General features: G+C 43.1%; 3 protein-coding genes across 25 annotated transcripts in view; 1 reads left to right on the forward strand and 2 right to left on the reverse strand.

The window, feature by feature from the left end:
- caska (calcium/calmodulin-dependent serine protein kinase a) overlaps positions 1 to 1,254 on the forward strand; it is a 102,454-nt gene extending 101,200 nt beyond the window's left edge. For all 17 annotated transcript variants that reach the window (XM_027005229.2, XM_027005238.2, XM_027005227.2 and 14 more), the window contains one exon: positions 196 to 1,254. In XM_027005229.2, coding sequence (XP_026861030.2) covers positions 196 to 372 — 177 coding nt within the window. In that variant the 3' untranslated portion in view covers positions 373 to 1,254. The remainder of the gene's footprint in view (positions 1 to 195) is intronic.
- nyx (nyctalopin) lies at positions 1,247 to 8,069 on the reverse strand. The gene has a single exon (XM_027005191.2). It carries the CDS (start codon positions 6,683 to 6,685, stop codon positions 5,336 to 5,338), a length of 1,350 nt encoding a protein of 449 aa, XP_026860992.1. The 5' UTR covers positions 6,686 to 8,069; the 3' UTR covers positions 1,247 to 5,335.
- A 1,027-nt stretch (positions 8,070 to 9,096) lies between these two features.
- Positions 9,097 to 22,363, reverse strand: ddx3xa (DEAD-box helicase 3 X-linked a). 7 transcript variants are annotated; one of them, XM_027005183.2, is made up of 22 exons: positions 22,026 to 22,363; positions 20,596 to 20,647; positions 20,325 to 20,372; positions 19,662 to 19,721; positions 19,107 to 19,199; positions 18,947 to 19,018; positions 16,946 to 17,122; positions 16,708 to 16,846; positions 16,436 to 16,555; positions 16,243 to 16,342; positions 16,017 to 16,152; positions 15,771 to 15,868; positions 15,509 to 15,607; positions 15,250 to 15,410; positions 14,955 to 15,099; positions 14,620 to 14,764; positions 14,223 to 14,273; positions 13,047 to 13,228; positions 12,847 to 12,964; positions 12,501 to 12,654; positions 12,292 to 12,416; positions 9,097 to 12,012 (listed from the first exon to the last, which is right to left on the reverse strand). In XM_027005183.2, exons 1-22 carry the CDS (start codon positions 22,068 to 22,070, stop codon positions 11,921 to 11,923), a joined length of 2,412 nt encoding a protein of 803 aa, XP_026860984.2. In that variant the 5' UTR covers positions 22,071 to 22,363; the 3' UTR covers positions 9,097 to 11,920. The 7 variants fall into 7 exon arrangements, with proteins under 7 accessions (XP_026860984.2, XP_026860985.2, XP_035378665.1 ...); XM_027005184.2 differs by lacking the exon at positions 19,107 to 19,199; XM_035522772.1 differs by lacking the exon at positions 14,223 to 14,273.
- Between the last annotated feature and the right edge of the window lie 1,133 nt (positions 22,364 to 23,496).

The raw sequence follows: 23,496 nt of genomic DNA on the forward strand, positions 1-23,496 counted from the left end.
ACATAACACTTTCTCTGTCTGTCTGTCTATCTATCTCTTGCTCTCTCTCTCTGTCCACACATAAACCGAGGCAGAACCCCACGTTTCTCGGTTTTGTTTATATTGACCACCTGCTGTAAACATCCCCCCCGCCAATGTATCCAAACTGTTCAGGCTGTCTTTCCACCCACTCTCATTCTGACCCCTCCCCCACAGGACGAGTCACTGCAGCGGCTGCAGAAGGAGTCCGAGGTCCTCCAGAAGACCTATGCGCACTACTTCGACCAGACCATCATCAACAACGAGATCGACGAGACAATCCGGAACCTGGAGGAGGCCATCGAGCTCGTGCGCACCACAGCGCAGTGGGTGCCCGTGTCCTGGGTCTACTAGAACCCGCCGAACTGGCCCCAGACTGCAGCCCGCAACCCCAGCCTCACTGCGATGCATCTCTGCAAACAAACAGGAAAAAAACTAACAAATGAAATATCATTCCTCAGGCGAGAAAAAAACCGCGTCTGATTTTTCAGAAACCTCACTGTACACGACCTGAAGTCGGTCGAATACGGCCCCTTACAAACTACGTAGTGTTGCATTAAAAGCTAAATACATAAAGTACTGAATATTGTTATGTCCTTTTAGATAGGATGCAACATTTTGAAGACTTTGATTTAAAGAGACAGTATCCTAAATACCATTTTTACCATTAGAAATCCTACATTAGAATTCCTACATTAGAATACATTTTTCCCATTCTAGAAATTCTGCTGCTTGTGCTAGTGCTCCTTGGCCTTAGTGAAAGCACACACACTGCAGCAGTGTCCTCGGATGCCTGTATCTTGTTGTTAAGTCAGCCATCACGCGAAACTCCGTCAGCTTTTCACTGGGCCCCAGTTGCTGTAGCACAGTCTTCCACACTGTGTGTCCTCAAACTGCGTCCACTTTAGAGCTCTCACCCGGCTCCTAGATACTGTCTCTCTCTAAAGAAGTGCATACATAAATGTTTTAGAGATGTCATGCATGTGAACTTTCAGAGGCTTACATGCTGTCAGTGTTACCGGTGTCAGACTTCCGTTTTCCACCGCAGGGAACATTCCATTTGTCTGGACACTCTCTCAGACCACGAGAAGACATGCAGACCTATGCACATCCTTTGGGCACATGGGTACATTTTTGGGCAACTTTCTAAACACCTTTTTACCTGCTGTGTAATGAGATGTGTTAATGGTCTCAGTTTGTTGTAAGATCAAGGCATATGATGGGGGGGGGGGGGGGGGGGAAGAAAAAAAAATACTCGATTTATTCTGGGTTTGCCATTTCAGAAATGTGTCGTCAGAAAGTATTGTTTTAACTGAGTTAAATCAAAAGGAGAAAACAAATTCCAGATTTTTATTCTGTGTAACTGCTTTGAACCAAGGTGCGCGCCCTCATTTTACAAACCGCACTGTGTTGCAAAAGAAGCCCCGGGTTGTGCATCCGAATGACTGTGTGTATGACAAACTGTCTCCTTGAGACTGCCCTGTGTGAATTCCTCTGCTGAGGGCCGAGCAGTTCTGCAGTATGAACAGTTTTTTAAATACATTTTCTTTTCTGTGGTGAAACACTTGAGTGTCGTCTGCTCTGTGCGCGGCAGTGATGCCTGCCTCATCTCTCTCGCTTGGCTGCTCTGTGTGCGACAGTGATGCCTGCCTCAGCTGTCTCGCTTAGCTGCTCTGCACAGGTTGGCAGAAGCGCAAGGGATGGAAATATTGTGCTGCTGTTGGCTTTTTTTCTCGGGTTTTCCCCCGCAGCTGTGGTAGGTCACATCCTGCTCACCCATCTGAGCAACTACAAGTGGTGTCAGTGCTCAGGTGTGCCTGGTTTGTGGGGAGACCAAGACGTAAATGTGTCTGCACCATACATGTATGTGAGCAGAGCGAAGTAGAGTGGTGGGAAATTCTGCTCCTCACTCAGTGTTCTGGAATCAGTCTGCTCCAACTCCACTCCAGCTTTTCTTATTCCTGCTCCTCACTCACTCCTCACTCAGAGCACTCTGCAGTCCCTCCGCTCCAACACCACTCCTCCAATCCAACTCTGTTCTGGTGTTTGTGTTTCTGTTCTAATATTTATTCAAACATCTGAGTTCTTAGCTTAACAAAAGAAGATAAGATGAGGCACATTTTTTAAGAAAGGCGTCATGTCTTATTGAACTGAAGGCAAACCAGTAGCAGGCTGCAAAATGTTTTAATATAAAATTATTTTAACTAAAAAACAATAATACGTCATGGAGATGGGAAGACTATCGATTTCCGTGGCTTTTTAGATTCCACAATGACTCCTTTGTGGTCGTGATAAGATCACCATGCTCATATTCACCATAGGGAGTTTTCATTAGGGGCTGTATTTTTGCATTTCATCGTTTCTGTGAAAACAGGCTACCTAGAGAACTCTTCTTACAGTGCAGTTTTATAGCGGGCCGTTGACGTGTTGCACTGGAGTGGTACTGGAGCGTTCTTGGAGCAAGAGAAAAGAACAACACTCCAACTTTATGGAAACCCGCTCCTCACTCCAGGCAAAACTGCTCCGCTCTCGCGCGCGCGCGTGTGTGTGTGTCTGTCTGTCTGTGTGTGTGTGTGTGTGTGTGTGTGTGTGTGTGTGTGTGTGTGTCTCTGTGTGTGTAAAAGTGCTTTGACAGTTACCTCCTGACAGTTCAAGCTCTCTTTCAGCTCAGACCCATACAGAGTGTTGGCTCTGTCAGAGGGGGAGGGGCCAGTGGAGCACTCGGACTGCACAAATAGATGTGCAGATTTGACTTTTGCTCTCTTTTCAGGGGCATTTGCATGTCAGAGCCAGGCTTGTTCGGTCCGACGTGGAAATAAACTTTATTCACATTTTAGCGATGACCAGGTGGTCGGTCTCCAACGAAGTAACTAGCTAACGTTAGTGATGATCACACTTGGATGTAATCCATTTGTCACTACACACCTATATGATTAATAAGAGAACAACGATCACTTCTCACATATGATTTATTGTGTAATAATGTGTTTATTGCTACCTTCACTGCTAACCACTTTGTTTCTACCACTAACTTAGCTGTTTGGATAGATCGCTAGCCGTTTAGTCTGCTAAACGCCGTAAATGTAAATCACTAGCCAGCTAGTTTCTGCACTGATGCAGGGAGGTCACTGACATACACCTTTCAACAATGGCAGTCAGTCAAAATACTGCTGCTAAACCAGACCTCTTGGCTGTCCAGCAAAAGTGAAGTTTGGCATAGAGCCGTTGTGTAGACCCCATTGAAATATTAATAAATACACATCTAAATATTAGGCTATGCTAATCCAGTTCCTGCAAATGCATGAATACCCACAGTCCTTGGTCTGTTTGGCCGATTGATTACCTGAAGGATTAAGTTAATGGCTGTCCATAGTATAAAAGCACTGCAGTGTGACTCCCAGCGCCTCCTCGTCCAGTTTGTGACACGTGTGCTAATTCAAGCCCGTGTTCCAGGATTAACGGCACTGATCAGAAGATTAACTCTGGTTCATGTTGTTGCTGCTCATGCACCCAGCTAGGTTCAGTGTTGGAGTGGCAATATATAACAATTGAACATTTGAAACCCTCTGTGACATAATTGTTTAAACTAGAACATTATGTAAACCAAGATGTCTGGATCTGTCTTTTACACACAAGAAAAATCAATACTAACCCTGCATTTTGCGCATGTTGGTGGATTATTCTGACAGAAGGAGCTTGGTGTAGCTGTGCTTGGAGGATGAGGTCACCTTTTGTTAGGGTCATTTATCCGCCCGGTACTGTAGGGCACATACAGTGGCAGCGAGAAAACCTTTAGGTTAGGACACAGACGCTCGGGGAGCAGAGTGCAGCTAAATCTAGCGTTAAAAGAAGATTAATGCATTTATTACAACTACACACATCCACTGTTACTCAGTTGAAAAATGATATGAGAAGCAAACAACTTTATCTGCTACACGGCAGCAGTAGGAGTGAGTCTTATAAAACATCACCTGCTCATATTACTGTTACATAAAATTACGTAACAGCAAAGCATCAAGCAGTTTCAGCTGCATGTGTTGAAATACAACTGTATGTGCCTTCGATGGGGAAAGGGAATAGTGTAACTTAAAAAACCTATTCCCGGGAATGGTAATAAAAGGTCTTTTACCACCGTGGTAGCAGTGTGAATGAGGTCTTCCACATCGTTTAATCCAAAACATTCTTTGCTCCATTCTTTTTTCTAAATCGTCAAAAAATCTACAACTGTTTATGCATAGGTGCCAAATTTGGTCTGCATTCAAATGGTGTGAGTGATTTATGGATTTGTTTGATCTCATGTGAACCTCAATCCTCCGTTTATCGTGAAACCGTATTTATAGAGGAGCTACGTTTATTTAGAAAAACATTTCATTGTGCATTTCACTGTCTTCACAGCACTCTGGAGTCAAGAACCAAAAATATGGCTTGAATGTAGTATTTCTAATGGAATATTGGAATTTAAAGGAGAAATTTAAGAGTTACTCTCTTGCCTGACTTGGCTTTTTCCATGAAGTGCAGGAGGAGCTGCGCCTGCAGCACAGAATGCGTGTTTCTGTCCTCGCTAGACGGGTTGATTTATTAGACTGACGGAGAAATGCTAGTGTTGTTTTTATTGTTTCTACTTTGCATATCCTTGGTGGTAAATTTTGACAGAAAAGAGTGGATATTGGATATATTGGATAAATGGATATATTGTAATTTTTTAATCTTTTGTACCAGCAGGAAATTTACAAAGACTTATACTTGAATTAAATATTAATCTCCTTTGCCTTTATCGTTAGCTGTTGTTAAACTTCAAGATATGTTTAAAAGCTGATGGCTAAATAAGGTCCATTGAGAAATTGTGCAAGCTACGATGCAAATATTTGATTAGTCACTTCAATAATCACTGGATTATTCATCAAAAGAAATAAGTTTTTTGCTGCCCAGATGTTTTGGGATTACAGTAATTATCCCTTGGTTTTTTTTTATTTTCCATAGTATAACGTTATTCATAGCTTGTAAAAAAAAAATCAATACATTCAATATATGGTGAACTAGTTTCTTTAACAGTATCATAATAATTCAGTTCTGCAGCTGCTGACGTCCTCCGTTTGACGAGGCATGTAGTCCACCTCTCTGGTCTCTCTCGTTTGACGAGGCATGTAGTCCACCTCTCTGGTCTCTCTCGTTTGACGAGGCATGTAGTCCACCTCTCTGGTCTCTCTCGTTTGACGAGGCATGTAGTCCACCTCTCTGGTCTCTCTCGTTTGACGAGGCATGTAGTCCACCCCTCTAGTCTCTCTTAGTGCACCAAGCTTTCATGGGGCATCAAGGTTTAATAGAGAGCCTGTCTGGATTGGAAGTAGAACAGGCACGTCAGCAGCAGTGTCAGGAAGGTGATGGACGGCCTGAGGGCTGCGGAGACGTCGTACTCTTCCGTACCCAGCCGTGTGCCATTCCTTGGCCCTTCTGTAGAGTTCCCCATCTCCTCCCTCAGCTCCTGCTGCAGCAGCTTGGAGATCAGGAAGTTGAACCTGTTCTCCGTGGTGCGGTAGTCTGGAAGGACTGTGGTCAGGTTGAGCTCGGCCGGGTCCACGCAGGTGCCATTTAGGCGAGTGTAAACCACTTTGCTTAGGTCTAGGCTGGCCACCGAAGCAGGCGAGGCACATGGGATGTCCCTCACCAGCTGGTAATTCTCCATCCACTCCTTGAGCCACTCCAGCTCACAGTCGCACTCCCAGGGGTTGCGGAACAAATAGAGATGTCCAATGAAGTAGATGGGCTGGAAGATGGTGAAAGGCAGAGTAGTCAAGTTGTTGCTGTTGAGGTGTAGCGTCACGAGACTGGTCAGGTTCTCGAAGGCGCCATCCTCGATGAAGGCCAGGCTGTTCCGGTCCAAGTAGAGCACCTCCAGCTCTGCCATGTCACTGAACCAGCTTCTGGAGATATTGGTGAGAAGGTTTCCACCCAGATTCAACATCTTGAGATGACTGAGGCCCTTAAAAGATCTTGGTGGCAAGTAAACCAACAGATTGTCATTCAGGTAAAAGTTCTCCAGATGACACAGGTCCTTAAAAGCCTCATCATGGATGACACTGATCCGATTCTCCTGTAGGTTGAGATACCTGACGCTGCTTAGGCCCACAAGAGAATTGTAGGCGACCGCTTCAATCTTGTTCCGCTCCAGGTAAACATGCGTCAGGTTCTCCATTCCCCGTATGGCAACCGGAACACGCCTGAAATAGTTGTGGAAGCAGAGCAGCTCCCTCATTGAGGTCTGCTCCGCGAAGATGCGCTCCGGCATACTGAAGAGGTTGCACTCGGAAAGGTCCAGGCGCACGAGACGCTTGAGCGAGGTGAAGGTCCGCGTGTGGAGATAGCGGATGTACTCATTGTGGGCCATCTTGAGCTCCACAAGGTTCGGTAGGCCTTTAAAAGCTCCTGGTGTGATGAAGGAGATGTTGTTGTGGTTCAGGGAAAGTGACCTGAGTGAGGGCAGGGTGCCAAAAGCTCGCTCAGCCAAAAACCTGAGCTTATTCTTCTCCAGGTTTATGGAGGAAGCCTCACAGGGAAACTCTTTGGGCAGCTGCGCCATGTTGGCACGGTCACATAACACGGTGCAGCTCTTCTCCGGAGTGCACATGCACCTGGGGGGGCAGGAGCGGGTGCATGCCCACAGGGTCATCCCCTGCGGCACAGCCAGGGAGCACACTGGGGGGAGAGAGAAGTTTTCTAAGGTGCCAAGTGCTACGACCTTTCAGATGAAGAGAAATTATCGATGTTTGCTTAGCTTTTTGTTTGAGGGAATTGGTGAAATTTGAATTGTTAATTAAAAGATCTGCTGCTCATCAACTTCATTATATTTTGTGAACTTGCTAGCGGATGTTTTAAAAATCAATTGCCTTTGTCATATACTTTCCATTATAGTTTGGTAAGTGATAGGCAGGCTCAGAAAATGAATTACAGAACTCAAACAGACAAAAACTGCATAAAATAGAAGTCTGTGGTAACCATTTCTAATTACTACAATGACAATTGACTAACAGTTACACTCCATGTTTTGCATTATTGAAGGTAAGTTCCAAGTAAGAATCAATTATCATAATTATTCAGACCTCAAATATCTAGTCATGTGGCAAAAACATTTAAACTTTTTAAATGAGTTTTGTTTCCTCCTCAACATCCATGACGAGATTAAAAGAGGGTGAACATGAGCAGGAAGAGTCATGTAATGTAAGTCACATGAAGAGAATGTCAGCTTGTTCTCTGAGTTCTGAATGAAAGGGCAGATTCAAGTTTACACAAGTACAATCTGTGGGCCTTCCGTATAGCACAAAACTGCACATCAGTTTCTATACACTAATGTGTTACATTGTTAAAGTATAACACTGAGTCAGAAGAGCTAGCATTCATTCTCTTGTGCTGCCAGTCCCATTGCTTTCATTTTCACCAAAGAATTTTGGGGTTTTCAATTGGTGTATTCAAAGATTGACTGTTCTTACCAGCTATAAGAATGAAAAACATGACTGATCCTTTTCACTCGCGGCTTGTCAGGGTTAAATATCTGAAAAGCAGAATGAGTTTGATTTTCATTCCATCTGTTATTAGCACAAAAGGAATCGTGCGGACGTATTAATATAGAATATGGTTTTATATTTTTGGTGTTTCTAAAATGACAGAAATAAATCTGACCACTGTTTCCTACACGCAGACCTTACGGATGCATAAAAATCCATGCTTAAAAAAAGCTTCTAAAATATAGCACAGAATTCTTGTCCTCACAAGCCCATTACTTACCTTCTTATGAACACACATCCACCCAAAGTGAATATTTGTAAAACCATATCCATGAGTCATATCACACCATCAGTACCGTGACATGAGCATCCAAATGGATTTAAAGCTCCTATGCTTGAGATTGGGTATGTGCGCGTGCCCTCTCTAACAGCTGTGCTCCCTTTCCAAAAGCCATCAGTTAATGGCAGAAAAATCCTCTGCAAGGCCGAGGGATTACAGCAGTTACACGCAAGATCCACGTGGTGCATAGATTATGGCCTGCAATCTTCTTATACCAGCCAGCAGACAACTTTTTCAGGAAGCCTTAACTTCTGAGAGTTTGTTAATGCCTTTATTAAAGTGTTATTTCTGCCATGGACCACATACCTTCTCATTTGTTTTCATGATCTGAGATTTAGTAATCCTGATCCTATGAGGGGCTGAGGTTTTGTTTTTACCTTACCTGAAAAATAAGGACAGACTACTTAAACTGCTACTTTCTGCTAAGGCCTTGACATTCTACCATTATTTTTACATTTTTATTATTCATAATATCCTACCAGTAATAGGACAATTAAATGCTTAAGATGCGGGTAGTGCATCAATAAAAACCAGTGTAGTTAAGTGACGTCCAGTTGTCACTCATCCAGTTGGTCTGACTGCATTCCTTTTCAGTCATTGGAAAATGTTTGTTTTATAAGTGTGCTCACATCCTTACAACACAGTAACTGAGTATGTGATCAGACTAGCTACATGACCTCATATAACCTAAAAAGAAAAAAGGGTTGGGTTTTTTTGTTTTTTTTAATACTACAAATCTCCAGTCATTCAAAATCAGATTAAAGATTCAAAGAACGGAGTGTTTCCTCCCTTTCAGAAAATGCAGAGAAAAAACAAACAAAAAAGTACACCTCCAGTCATTTGGATGTTTATTTTTCTTTTTTAAATAACAAAACAATTTGTACAGGGACTCGAAAGTGTTAAATCAAAGTGACCATATATTTTAGATTCCTCAGCATAGCCACCCTTTGCTTTGATGACAGCTTCACACACCATTGGTATTCTCAATTTCATGAGAGCTATGTGCATTTCCAACAATCCTGAAGTCACCACATGCTGAGCTGTTAGCTAGGAATCTTTAAATAAAAGCTTCTTGTTAAAAATTTGAATATTCACTGAAAGTGTAAGCCTTTTTACCAGTTTACCAGTGAAAAATGCAGATTTCTTTTAAAATATATAGATAAATCAACATCCAGATTTTTCACTGGTAAACTTAACTAAAAATAAAATAAGTTGAAAATAAGACAAGGGACAATTACCTCAGGAAAAAATGAATTTATATGTAAACAAATGTAAGCCAATTGAATTTCAAACTTCAGCAGGTTTTAGCCACACTATTAACAGCTGCTACATGTTTTCTCCAAGTTTATGCTACACTGAACACTTTAGAAAACATGCTTTTTTTTGTATTTGAATTACCATTTCAAACTTTTATTTTGGTAAAATCATACAATAAATGCACAGCTGAGTCTTCTCATGCAGTGCATAGCTTCTAAACTACTACATTAAAGCAAATACTAAATCTAAAGTGCTCTGGGCTGCTCTCAGGACAGCTAGCAAGTGATACGCTTCTTTCCATGTCGGCAAGGTATGAATTCAAATGTTGCAAATGCACAGTAAGACTTATTGCTAGCTATAGCACTTGCCACCTGCTCCTGAGAGGCCCGGACCCAGAGGCACCATATATGCAAATGCAACAATACAGAAGAACCACATGTTTAAGATTGCCATGTGCCAGACATTCACTGAAACAAAAACCTTAAAACAGAACAAAATCCAAAATCTAAAGAAAACAAATGCACATATTTGGAGAAACTGGACATTTTTTGCACCGATACATTTAAGAAATTGTTAGGTCTTCTGAACATTTTATTCCAAACCTTGGCATGTTATTTTTTCCCCCCCATTTATAATTTTGAGAGCCAATTTGAAATTTGATAGCAATATGGCCTATAGGCCTTCAACAGCTGTGGATACTGACTGAGTCCAATATGTCTGAAACATTAAAAAGCTCACACTACCCCGAAGTATAGAAATTTCACGCATACAGGTGACATTCAACATTCAAGTGCCAGTGTTTTTGTACTGTCTTTTGGTCAAGTTTCTTGAAACGTTCAAAGAATCACTTTGAGGCTTATAAAAATAAATATTTCTCAAAAAATGCTTAATAAATTACACAAAACTAGCAGCAAAAGTAGAATCTAGAAATCTGTGTGCAAATAGCTAAATTCCCCACTGCTGATCCCCCTGGTCCCAAATAAATCCTGGTAAGTATTGAGATCCCTTCCCCTTTTGTAAACAAGCTGCGTTTCTCTCTTCCCAATCACAACATGTGGAAGTTTGAGGACACGTACTCAAGACAGTTATATAAAACTCTAGATGTGCAATAAAATAACTCTGTAAAACTTGATGGGCACAACATACACGGGCCTAGACCTAACTTAAGTAGCACCATTCATCTTTAAGTTCTCGATACTGTCAGTGCATCTGCTTGAATTCGTCATTTTTTTTAAAAAAATGTCAAGGCACAACACACTTGAGAAGAAAATCTATTGCACTTAAGTTAAATGCCTTTTTCCCTCCTCTCTGCAACGCTTCCTTCCTCTTTAAAAGGAAGCAGAAAGCTGGCTCAGAGGCCAGCGGTTAGTTTACGTCAGAACAGATGAACTCCAGAAGACGACAGCATTAAAATGTACCACATGGAGAGGAAACCTGGTCTTCAGCCACCACAGTGATCCTGACCACCACAGTGCGGTGCGGCCCGACAGCTCGTCGCGGCCCACTTCCTGTGCAAAACCCTGTGCGCATCTGTCAACGCCTCATGAATGAACTCTCAGCCATCTCCAAACACATCTGCCCAGGAAAAAGGGAGCCATGCCTCCAACGCAGCTTGAAAAGAGAAAACATTTGTAATAAAGGAAAGCCTGTGACAGAATTTGTCCTCCGTCCTTGACCAAAAAACAAAACACTAGCATGCGTATACAACCAAAGCGGCGATGACAGGCACAGCCGCCTTGGTATCATGGTCCGCCTGAAGCCATTTGAACTTTGCCTTCAGGATGGCAGGCATATTTTTTTGTTTTTTTTTTGTTTTCGGGAAGAAACATTTCTTCAAAACAGTTTCTCAACAATGCACCTCTTTTCCTTCAAAATGTTTCAAGAAAAAAATAACAAAAAAAAAAAAAAAACGCTGCCCACTTACAGTGGCTAGTATGTGGTACCTACTAGCTGCCATAACACTGTCAAGTCAATTAAAATAAGTGGAGTTACAAGTTCCAGCACTGTATGTTTTCTGTATATTTTCACACAACAAAGTGTAGATAACACCGAGTGTTTAAATCACTTTGTCATGAACAGTTTCATCATAACTGGAATGGCCTTTTTGAAGACAACCATATCCCTAATAGGTGCCTATCCAGGATAGAGTGAGCAAAACAAAAAAAGTCAGAACTCTATGTCCTGTACAACAAAGTTGCCACACAGAGGAATCACCACGTGAATCCAACGCTTCTGTGCTGGTTCCATGAGCTGTTAGTTCTCTGGCCAGTATTGTAGGCTACATGATATCCCTGTGACAATTTGAAGTTCAAATGGAATCGTGACTCACTCCAGCCACGTTATCCCGTTGTTTGCCAAGGTTTGATTAAGTACAAGCTTTTATATGCCTTTACAACATAAACAAATTGAGCTCTTGGCCAAGTTCATTCTCTGAAATGAAGAAACAAAAATTCCGGTCTAAATTTAAAGGCACAGTACATGAACATATAAATGATCCTCAGTTTCTTGTTGTGTTTCTACACAAAGGAAAAAAAAAAAAAAAGAAAAAAAAAAAGAAAAAGTGCAGTTGAAAACAGTCCAAGATTCAAACACATAACTCTGTCCATCTTGCTTCTTATCTACAAGTTAGCACTCTGGATCTGCCATGGGCCCTTCTCTCTCCAAGCTCCATTCAGAATGCAGACAGAGAATCACAGCGTGTAATGTACTGCGAGTTCTTAAAGCTACACAGGGCGTAGAGTCTGGCTATGTTAACATGTGGTTTCCATTCTGCTCGTTTGGCGTGGTGACCCTCTGCCGGAGACATCTAGTTGCCCCACCAGTCCACTTGGGTGTAGCTTCCCCCATAGTTTCCGTAGCTTCCACCGTAGCCATCGTTGCCAAAATTTCCAAAGCCACCTGAGAAAGACACAGAAACAAAATCAGCAAATCTTTCACTGCAAGACTGCACCAATATTAGATCTTCAAAATCTCCTGATCTTCATTTGTCCATGTATTCGTAGCCATTGCTAGAGTTCAGTATTCACCAGCTGGGTCTTCTGGGACTACTGAAGGTCCACATGAATTGACGAGTTGCATGACGATTATCGACTTGTGAGCAAGTTAACGATACCTCTACGTTGGTGTCATAAGTCAAATGATGACTCAGGACTGACCCTGAGGTGAGTTTAAATTTACCCTTATTACCACCAAACCCTCGACTGCCTCCATGGCTACCAGCATTGCGAGCACTGCGGCTGCCAAAGGCGTTACCACCTCCAGACATCTGACGGTAATCTCTGGCTCCGAAACCACCAGAAAACCTGCCGACCCACAGAACAGAGAGCATCAGATCACTGTAACACTGTAATTAAAATCCCATGTTTATGCATGTGAGCAGCTGGCACCTCTTGGAGCGTCCACGGTTGCTGCTCTTGTGCTGGTGCTCAAACGCCAGACTCTCCAGCCAGGAAGGAACCTCCTGTTTGGCTTCTACCAAGATGTCCAGCAGGTCTTTGGTGATGTTGCTGTTCTTGTCATTGTAAAATGACGTGGCCAAACCTGGATAAAGATGCATGTGCCCAATTAATTACAGCAGAGCATCGGTACTCATTTTTCAGTTAACTGCAACAAGCCCAGACCAATTTAGTTAGCGTGCCTACTCCAACACAAACCTTAAGTTGATTTGTACACGTTATTTGGCGGTGGCTCTTATTCAGTGCAACATGTTAAAATGAACACCTCAGAACTCACCAAGGTTTCCTACACGGCCAGTACGTCCAATGCGATGGACATATTCCTCAATGTCACTGGGCAGGTCAAAGTTGATGACGTGCTTCACGTTGCAGATATCAAGTCCGCGTGCAGCCACCTGTGACGATGGAGAAGGACGCAAGTGTTGCTACCACACGAGAGTGCTGCAAGCTTTCAGAGAAACTTCAGCTGCTACTCACAGCTGTGGCAACCATGATGGGGCAGCGACCGGAACGGAACTGGTGAAGCGCCTCTTCGCGGTCCCTCTGGGAGCGGTCTCCATGGATGCTAGTACAGGCATAGCCCTCACGGTATAGGAAGTCCTCCAGGGCGTCGGCGCCCTTCTTAGTCTCTACGAACACCAGCGTGAGAGAATCCTTGCCTGCAGTCAGAAAACGGTGTGAGGTCCGCAACGGGCCCGAGAGCACAGTGCTCCAGACAACGGCCCAAAATTAAGACTGCTAAGTGCTGCAAAAATACAAATGACAACTAAACATGATGGGGATACCAAGGCGTTAACAGGTTTGCATTGGCTGACAACCATTAAGTCAAATTCCTTTGCTTCATTGAAAAACCAGCAGCGACAGAAACAGGCCTTTGGCATCACTTCAAAAAAAACAAAAATCTTGAAGGGAGTTAAAGTGGGTTCAATGTTTGTCACAGCTTATGTTCCTTCTTTAATGGCCATCGCAGCAAAGCTCGACAGGAGGAAGAGAGGTGAGCAAGCGAGGAGTGAACGAGGCCTTCCTCTCACACATCTCCATTCACCCCTCAGTTTCTCTCCTGCAGCAACAGTAGCAGCCTTTGCTTAGATAATGTTGGCATGGTAACACTGACCGATGACGCTTCTCCACATGCATTTTTGTCTCAGTGCCGAGTTGCTATGGTGAGATACAGATGAGAGCTCAGCCAAGCAGCCACTCACATTCATCTCTATCTGATTAACCTTGGCTGTTGTGATGGTAACCATGGCAACACCATTATCAAGAGCATTTTACTTCCTCTTGTCCATTCTAAAAGGACATGTTCAAGTTAAAGCAATAGGTTAATTTCAACAGAACACTTAAAAATGACTTTAGTTCCTTCAACTGGAAATTGTTACCATGATTAGCCATGGTTTCCAGAGGCAACATCCAAGAGGGTGGAAAATGGGTCACATCGTGGGCAATAAAGTACATACCAAAATGAAAGTGATACCTTTGACAGAGTCACAGGTCTGCAAGAGTGAATGTAAAATCAGACAAGCATCTTACCCAAAATGCTCAGCATATTTTAAGCATATGAAAGGGGGGGGGGGGGGAAACAAGAACTTAAAAAAGGAGGCCAGTGGAATGTAGATGTGCTTCATCATGTCAGTCTGAGAAGTCCACACTTACCTGGCCTCTCGGGAGTTTCAGTTGCACTTTCCTGAACCTCACTTGGAATGACTTCAAATAGAACCAAATCTCCCAGTAAACTTAATGCATCTTTTCACCACGCCAGATATTTTTTTTCTTTAAAAAAAAAAAAAGCCTTCTACTCAAGTACAATTTAGAAGAGAAACATTGAAAATATACCTCAAGATACTACAACACAGATTTTAGGGACTACATTAGACAACAGGATTACTGAACGTCAAATTCTGCAACAAACATTGAACCTTTCAATACCCCCTTAAATCCCCTGATTATGTGTTTCCATCCTCTTGATGCAGCATTCATCTGTGAACTTCCTACAGGCACCGTTCTGTTTACTGTACACACTGCATCTTAGGACAGGAGTGTGGGGATCTACCTGTGGCATTGAGGAGATCCAGCAGGAATGACCGCTTGTCACTCTCCTCCACCCAGACCACCTTCTGGGTGATGTTCTCCGAGGTGGAGCCCACACGGCCCACAGCTAGGAAGATGTACTCCTCCAGGAAGTCACGTGCCAAGATCTACAAATAAGCAGTCACAAATAAAAAGGCAACATCCCTGCCTTTTAGTCACTTCGTGAACTCGTGTGCTTGTAGTTTAATCAACTGTACCTATATATTTGCACCTGTGAGTGTTTGTACTTCTGTGCCTCATATGTTCTGTATCTGCATACACTGTATTGTGACCCTGGGCACATGTGTATTTTTGTACCTGGATCTCCTTGGGAAAGGTGGCGCTGAACATCATAGTCTGGCGTACACCTTTTGGAGGCATGGTATCCTGCTCCACGATGCGTCTGATCTGTGGCTCAAACCCCATGTCCAGCATCCTGTCCGCTTCATCCAGGACCAGGTAACTGAGGGCAGGGTGAGAAACCGAACCAAAATAAAGAAGCAGTAGCCAAACTCAAACCGAGAAGAGATGCTGGAAAGTGCCCTCATTGCTGTGAGTAAGTGGAACAGCAGGTCTGGGCGGTTGGCATCACGTCTCTGGGCCCAGCACTCACTTGCAGTACTCCAGGCCGATCTTGCCCCGCTCCATCATGTCCACCAGACGCCCAGGCGTGGCTACCAGCAGGTGGCAGCCTCTCTCCAGGTCACGGATCTGCTGTCCAATGTCGGCTCCCCCGTACACCACGCACGGGCGCACCCGGGAACGGTACGCGAACTGCAACAGAGCAACAGCGGACAGGAGGATTAGGAATGATAAGGTCAGAGTGAATTCCTGCTCATAGCTGCCAAGCATGAGGAACTGGTTAGACATACCTTCCTGGCTTCGTCATAGATCTGAAGAGCAAGTTCTCTGGTTGGAGCCAGGACCAAAGAGATGGGATACTGCTTACGACGCCCATATTTTCCATTCTCCTGTTAAAGCAATGCTGTTATTACTTTCCAGTGTAACATTGCCAAAGCGATCACATACACAAAAAATACATTCGAACATTTTTGAACCTCAGAGGCCATTTGGAAATTTCTGCTCCATGTTGTCAGGAAGATCTGAACTGAGCTGTGCTGTATAAAAAGCTACCTGGCCACTGGCTTTAGAAGCCTGCAGAGCCTCTCCTGGTCCATCAGTGTAGATCTGACTCAGCACTGGGAGAAGGAAAGCCGCAGTCTTCCCAGAGCCTGAACACACACAGCACATGAACAATGACCCATGCTGCCAAACAACGGGCCACGGCCACCATCACGGACATCAGGCCCTTCGCTCGAGAAGACGTAGGCTGGGGTAGCAGTGTGTTTAGACTTCTACCAGAGCTGGGAAACAGGCTACCTGTCTGAGCACAAGCCATTAAGTCCCTCTTAGCCTTGATGATGGGAATGGCATGCTTCTGTACTGGCGTGGGTCGGGTGTAGCGGCTCAGGTTGATGTTACCCATGATGATCTCCCCCATGTCCACATCATGGAACTGAAAGGCAATACAATACATCCCCCATCAGCTCCCACAGTGGTGCGTTTCAAAAAGAAATTAAAAAAAAAACTTCACCGGAACACGTACGTTCTCGATCGGGCCGGGGCAATTGCTTCCGGTGGCCTCCACAGGAATGTCATCATACTTCTCAAAGTTAATCCCTGTATTACTTCCAGAGAATAGTTCACTGAGAGAGAGAGGGGGGAAAAAAAGGGGCTTACTTAATGCGGCAGATGGACTCTTTTTGGAAGTGCAATTAGCAGCAGGTTGGGGCACATACTGTTCCAGACGCTCGTTGGGAGGAGTAGGTTTCGACCAGTCCTCTTCATCCCTGGACTCCTCTACCCACCGACTGTTTCCCATCCCACCTCCGCCAGCACCAAATCCCCCACGGTCATACCTGAGCAACAAACCCTACCGGTCACATCCGCTTTAGACATCCCAGAATCCCATTTCTGAATCACTGTGCCCCGGACACTTTGAATGAGCTTAAAAGGACCTTTAAAAGGTCATACAGTTTCGCTTAACATGCCTGTGTAGCCGCCATTTTACCTTCCTCTTGACCCTGCACCTCTGTCACTGAAGAATGCAGACTTCCCCCTGTCGGAACGTCCTCCAAAGCTAGAGTAAGCGGCATCCCTGTTCAGACCCGTGTTCCAGCCGCCATCTTTGTTTTCAAAGCCACCATAGTCTAAAGAAATGTTCCAGATGAATCATCACAACATTAGGATTGTGGTGTTTATGATTAAGAAAGAAAAAGTCTTCAAAACATCTTTTTTCTATCGCTTACTTGTGTTATGCATGGGCTGGTTGAAGGTAGCACCACCCCTGTTGCCACGGAAGTTGCCGCGGCTGCTTCTATCGTTGCGAGGAGGACCACGTCCAAAGCTTCCGCCTCCATTCATGCGACTGTCGTGGTATCCATTAACAAAGCCATTGCTACGAGCGCCATCCCATCCAGGAGAGTCTTCCGCAGAGGGTAGAAAAGCAGATCAGAGAAAGCGACTGGGGCAGTGGAGAAAATTGTATACATCTGAAAAGAGGGTAGCCAAAAGCCAAGCCCATACAAAATCAACTGGTCTCACTGGTCTCTCTGACTGACCAAGCAAAAGATGTCAACAAACAAAAACAAGGGGAGGCAAAGTAGTCTTACTTCAGCAAATACAGCAGTTTAAGTAAAAAAACATGAGCCAGATAGACAGGATTGTACCAACGGCTCAAAAAGGTAGGCTCAGCTTTACTGAAAGACTCGCCTACACACGCTGACCGGAAAATGACACTCGAGAAATCCGTTAACAAACGAGCTGTACCATGCCAGAATCTCACTACCATCCCTTCACAGCACACTTGTCAGCATAAAAGAGAAACAGACTAGCCTACCAAGCAGCCGAGTGCCACTCGGGTAGGAGTCAATAATCTGCTGACCACAAGCAACCATGGCATGCCATGCTATGCTACTGTCAGCTGCTCGAACATTTACCACAGCGGTCAGCCCAGCTGAGCACACTGGCTGTATCCTCATTCCCACCGGGGGCCACACTGCTGTCAGTGTGCGCGGGGAAGGCTGCAAGGGACACACACAGGTATTAGCCAAAGCCTGCACCAGCGGTCCTGCACAATCCCTCACATCAGCGCAATCTCACAGCCAGTCAGGCCAGCACCCTCCTTGCGGCAGACAGATGGACCACACGCATCACAACACCGTTTCAAATACACGAGCATCCACGAGCCTGTGATTTATCCTGAACATAACAGCTGATAAACAAATTAACAATAATAAAAACTGCCTAGTCACAATGCACCAAACAATGATCCCAAAACACAGCTCGAAGATGAAAAGCTTTGTTTCATTCATCTTCCATTAAGATGTACAATAACAAAACATATACTGGACAAAATTTGAAAGAAAAAAAAAAAAACCTCAACTAGCCAGGACAAGTTCATTAATTCAGCCTGAGGCAAGTCATTCAATACAACCATTAAAATATACTGCAGGTGGGATTGTAACTACTACTGTTACCATATTTCCACACGAATATTTGTGCACTTGAAGGCCATCTTGTATATAGCTTGCATGTCAACAAAATGTACGTTTATAAAAGTACAATATCAAACCAAAGAGGGTCATTAAAAAATCTGAACTGAAAAACTTTGTGCTGCAGATTTGGGACAGAGTTGGCCTAAAATGGCTGTCTGAAAATAGCAGTATTTCTCTTTTGAGCCAAAGCAAACTTTAAATTACATGTCAAGGATAGTCAGTGTCACAGTAAATACATAAAAATACCAAAAGGACATTTTGCTTATTTTTAGCAAAAGATGTACATTAGTACTGTGAAGCATCTTTGGCTAATTAGTCTAAAAGTAGTTGTGTCTGTTGTGAAAGGAAAACCTGTACATGGTAATAGCAAAATTTCTTGGGGCAAGTAATGAAATCGCTCCAACTAACTGTTCAAACCAGAACGTAATTTCATTCCCCTCTATTCACTCCACATCTACAGTTCAGGTTTTCGTGTGCACACAGTTATGCCACACTTGCATAGGTTATAATTCAGTAAGAATATTCACATATATTTAGCATCAACAAATTCTACAAGAATAATATACATATCCCATGCAGCGAAAGCAAGCTTTCACATCATATATTAGAGCATAAATTAGTCTGCAAAGTCTGCTAACTTCACAATCTTGTTCAAAAAGTTCATGTCAATGCTTTAATAGATCACTGAATACAGCATTGGTCAGCACTCGGAGGTGCAATGCACAAGTCCCATGCAGATACATGGAGGTATACCACATCTGTCTGGCCAGCCACCACTGCAGGTGTGATGGAAGGAAAGCTCCTGGGATGGGCATCTTGGGTAACCTGAGCAGAGGCACAGGGCACTAAATAACAACCCCTTGCTTCACAATGAGGGAAATGCAGGAGAATGGAGGCTTACTCTAATAGTTACCAGTCCTAAAGTCATCCCATCCAGTCTGATAGTTATTTCTGTTTCTGCTGTTTCTCTCGAGATGCCAAGTCTGAGGAAACTGTTTAGGAGAAACTTGTGCAACAGTTTCACAATTAAAAAAAAAAAAAAAAAAAAAAAAGCCCAATTGTGTATTTTTAAAAATATGGCAGCAAGTGGTGGACTCTGTGTGTGTGTGTGTGTGTGTGTGTGTGTGTGTGTGTGTATATAGTGTCGGCCCTCTTCCTGCCCTTGCACATTCATAGACTTGACTGGAAAATAAGAGAGAAAGGAGCGGAACGCAAGCAACCATGGCTACTAGCTAATTATGGAGAGCATGGGTAAGTCAGACAAAGCACACAGAAGTCTGGCTACTTTTCCCTCAAAACTCTAAACTGGGAAAAAGCCTTGTGTACCTTAACCTGTCCAACGAGATCATTGACCATGAGCCCTGAGCTTTACATTGGCCCTTACATATTGGCTCTTGGCATGTAATTAAACTTTCATGCATTTAGGAATGCAGAGCACCCTCAGCAAAAGCTGACAAAACAAACTTACAGCTCAGTACTGGTGGCACTGAATAACCGCTCTGTCTACCAGAGGAATAAGCAATCCCTGCTGTGAAAAAATGAAAATGCAGTCAAAGTAAGAAGAAGAACGCAGAGACCAATACAAGAACCAGTAGCATGGGTCTTTTTAAACGTCTCTTAAGGAAGGTGGTACATCATTTCTTTAAAATAGCCAAGAAAGTGTCCGAATTTAAAAATAATCTAACAAAAAAAAAACCTCCAAGTCAGCTTCCTGAAACAGAATGAATACATCTTTCAGCTCAGATTAAGTTCACAATCCCAGTAAAACTTAAAATTAGAGAGAAAAAAAAAACAAAAAAAACAAAACATCCTAATACGTTTGATACTGACAATCACTTTCAATGCCGAATTAATACAAAATTCTTCTAAGTCATCTCAGATAGAAAATATACTGCATTAAATTACATTTGTGTAACTGCGTAGCGAAGCTACTTAAAAACAATGATGCATCTAAAATACATCTTCCAAAGGTATTCCTGTTTTAAGGAAAAGGTCATAGCATATATAAAAATGTTTTAAAAAAGACAAAAAAAAAAAAAAAAAAAAAAAGACACAGACTACATTGAAATGCTTCACAGTCTTTCTAATGTGAACAAAGAGTAGCTGATGGAGCCAAAATGAAAACACCTACCATTTTTTGCGGCATCTTTGTTTCTCAAGTGTGGAGGAATGTAGCGCCCTGGGGGTTAAAAAAAAAAAGAGGGGGGGGGGGGTAACATGCACATTCATTTTTTGCCAACATCAGCACTGGACTGGAAATCAGTCTAAATCTGAAATGCACAGGCAATGCCAGATTACTGCACAGACCAAACAGAAAACATTTATTTATGTAAAAGAAAGAAAAAACAGCAGGAAAAAAGCTTTTAAACACACGGTCAACATTCTAAAAATGGGACACTTACTGCCAGTGCCTCCACCCTGCCCATCAGCAGAATTCAAGTCTAGGGCAGAAAGCTAGAAAAGACAAGATGCAAGATCATTAAAGAAAGAAATTCACATGTATAAATGAACATTTGAAGATCAGGGATTGCAGTGATGGATGCTAAGCACGTGATTGCATTCACTGGTTTCAAATTGAGGTTCGAGTGCCCCAGTTGAGATTTCATTGGAAATATTAATTTATATTGTATCCACACGTGAACGAACAGCAGCACCATGACCGACTGCTGCCAAAACCATGACCCATGCAGTACCTATACACTGACTGATTCAGCCATGACTGCTTGACATTTTGTAAACAATCACTGCACCTCTGATTGGTGGGACTGTACCATGTTATTTATATTGCGCAATCTTCACCCAATCGCTGACGCTGGATGAAAGTGATAGAAGCAAATAATAACCTGATTAATAACCTTAAGGAAGTAATGGCAATCTATCATCCTTAGCACTGCGCATTACTGCGCTCTGCTACATTCGTATGTCGACACTGATCAGATGGCTTCCCGTGCAATCATAAACTGACCTCCCATAACCAGCGCATTCACCTTTAGGGAAAACAGATCAACAAATGGCAAAAGGCCTCAATCGCAATCAGTAACATTAGAGGAAGAGACGATCTTTGATTGAAGCGAACAAAATGTCCGACGAATGTTGGTGGTGGTGACAATGTTAGGGGGTGGGGGCTAACTTCAGCCTGTCGCACTGGTCTTTAATATTTAAACCTCAGCGAGACACTTTATATATCTAGCTAGCTGGAGAATTAGAGATCCCGATGGACAAACCAAGAGCGTGAAATGTTTATGCCCACGCTGTTGCCGACAGGTCAGCTAGCAGGGCTTTGCAGAAGCGGCCGATTATCCGGCTCCGGCCTGGGCCTCTACGGTATTAGGGTCATGATTACTAACGCATATATTGCTTGAACTGCACAGATGTGGGGTGCACCACCATCGAAAGTCTCACGGCGATAATTTGCTGTCTAGGCACTTTGCTAGCTAGCAAGCACTAAACAGATACGGTATACTACATAACTCCTAACTTTACTCTCTTGCCGTGAAAATGGTCTAGCTCGTACTGCGCACCGTTAAACTGCTAAGGCAGCGATGTTAAACTTGTAGCAACGACAGCAGAACGGGACTGTAACCCTATAAAAAGCAAGCCAGCCATGCTAGCACAGCTACAGCACACCAAAACCTTTAACGTCGTCCCGGCATGTAACTGAGACAGTCAACTAGTAGCCGGAAACACAACAGTTACCTAGGCTGCGCTCCTGGAGACCTGGTCAAGACAGTCGTTATCTGCTCTCTGTGCTAGCCTAGCTAGTTAAGTAACGTCGGCAAAGTAAATGTTCGTTTGAAGTAATACGAAAGGAAAAAAAACAGAAAACGCTTACCTGCTGATCTAGACCGTGTGAATTATCGACGACCACATGACTCATAACTAAAGAAAATAGTGAGGATTACTCCTTTTCTGAGAAGATTTTCTTTGTTAGCACGCCAGCTAGCTAGCTGAAGGACTATAGCCAAGCCTGCTTTACAAACGACGTCACTTGCCTCCTCTTTATTTTTGTTCGAATGCGAATGGAGCAAGACCTAATTAGGCGAATGTACTAAATATTTCCGGTTGTTTTTCCTTACAGCTTTGCCTAACAATCTTAAGCCGATGTTTCCAAATAGGTATCCCAGCTGACGCTAAGTAAGTAGACGTCTGAGCTCACTCAGCACCTCGATGTTCTGTAACACAGCCGAGCAAGTCCAGATATCGCGAGATATCACTGGTGCCGGCCACAGACGTCAGCAGTACGTATCGCGAGAATATTTTACCCAGGAAGTGAAGCGTGATATGGAAAAGTTTTGTTGATATCTGTCTTTAGCTAATGTTCATAATATTTTAAACAATAAAAGCACAATAAACGACAAAATTTTTTATCTTACCACTATTAGTAATATTTTTTTGTCTCCTGTCTTTCCTTAAGATTTAATTAGCATTACAAGCGCCAGGCCTTTGCAGCATCTCGAACTGAAATTGATCGTTAATTGAAAAATTAATAAATAGATTTTAAAAAAGGGCCTTCACTCTGCCTCTTACGATGGTGCCCCAGAATGTTGCACTACGACACTACAGAGGCCCTTTGTGTGCTGTCCCAATAACACTATCGGAGGTGGGCGCGCTCAAGGTTACACTTATTTTACTGCAAAAATAAAATAAACTGCATTTAGATTACAAATGCAGGTTTAGGCTGGCTACCATACTCCCTGGGATAAACGCTTGATGCACTACAAGTATGATGTTTTATTTAGCCAGATCCTATCTTTCTCTTTTTAAGGTCATTACAATAACCAAACTGTGTGATAGCAACATTAATCCTGAATTGTGATAACTTGTCACCGACAGCAAAACAGAACTATCACTAGAAAAAGTAAGTCACATATATAGTATAGCAATAATGCCATAACAACATGAAAGACAAAGATGTGTTCACCATGAGGACTGTTATATTCTGTGAAGCTGTCTGGCACCACAGATAAACATAAGATTTTGTGGAAGGCATGAGCTTCAATAAAATAAAACCACATGAGCACAAGCAGTAATTTTTTTTAGAACTGTCATGGCCAATGGCAGTAGACTCAATCAGGTATCTAAAATCCTCGGGACTACAGACAAGGAGACCGGCTAAATACAAAATTAAGTTTTATTTAAACACCCATTAATTCATATACAGACCATAACCAACGCCACTTAAAGAGCTGGGCGATAAAGCAACATACAAATGGATACAGCTGGGATGAAAAGCCCTGCACTTACCATAACCAGGACACAGTGAATTACTGAAATCAATACCTTCTAGATTTCACATACACTTC

Source organism: Electrophorus electricus, chromosome 25 (genome assembly GCF_013358815.1).
Source record: "Electrophorus electricus isolate fEleEle1 chromosome 25, fEleEle1.pri, whole genome shotgun sequence".
In the NCBI taxonomy this organism is placed as follows: domain Eukaryota; kingdom Metazoa; phylum Chordata; class Actinopteri; order Gymnotiformes; family Gymnotidae; genus Electrophorus; species Electrophorus electricus.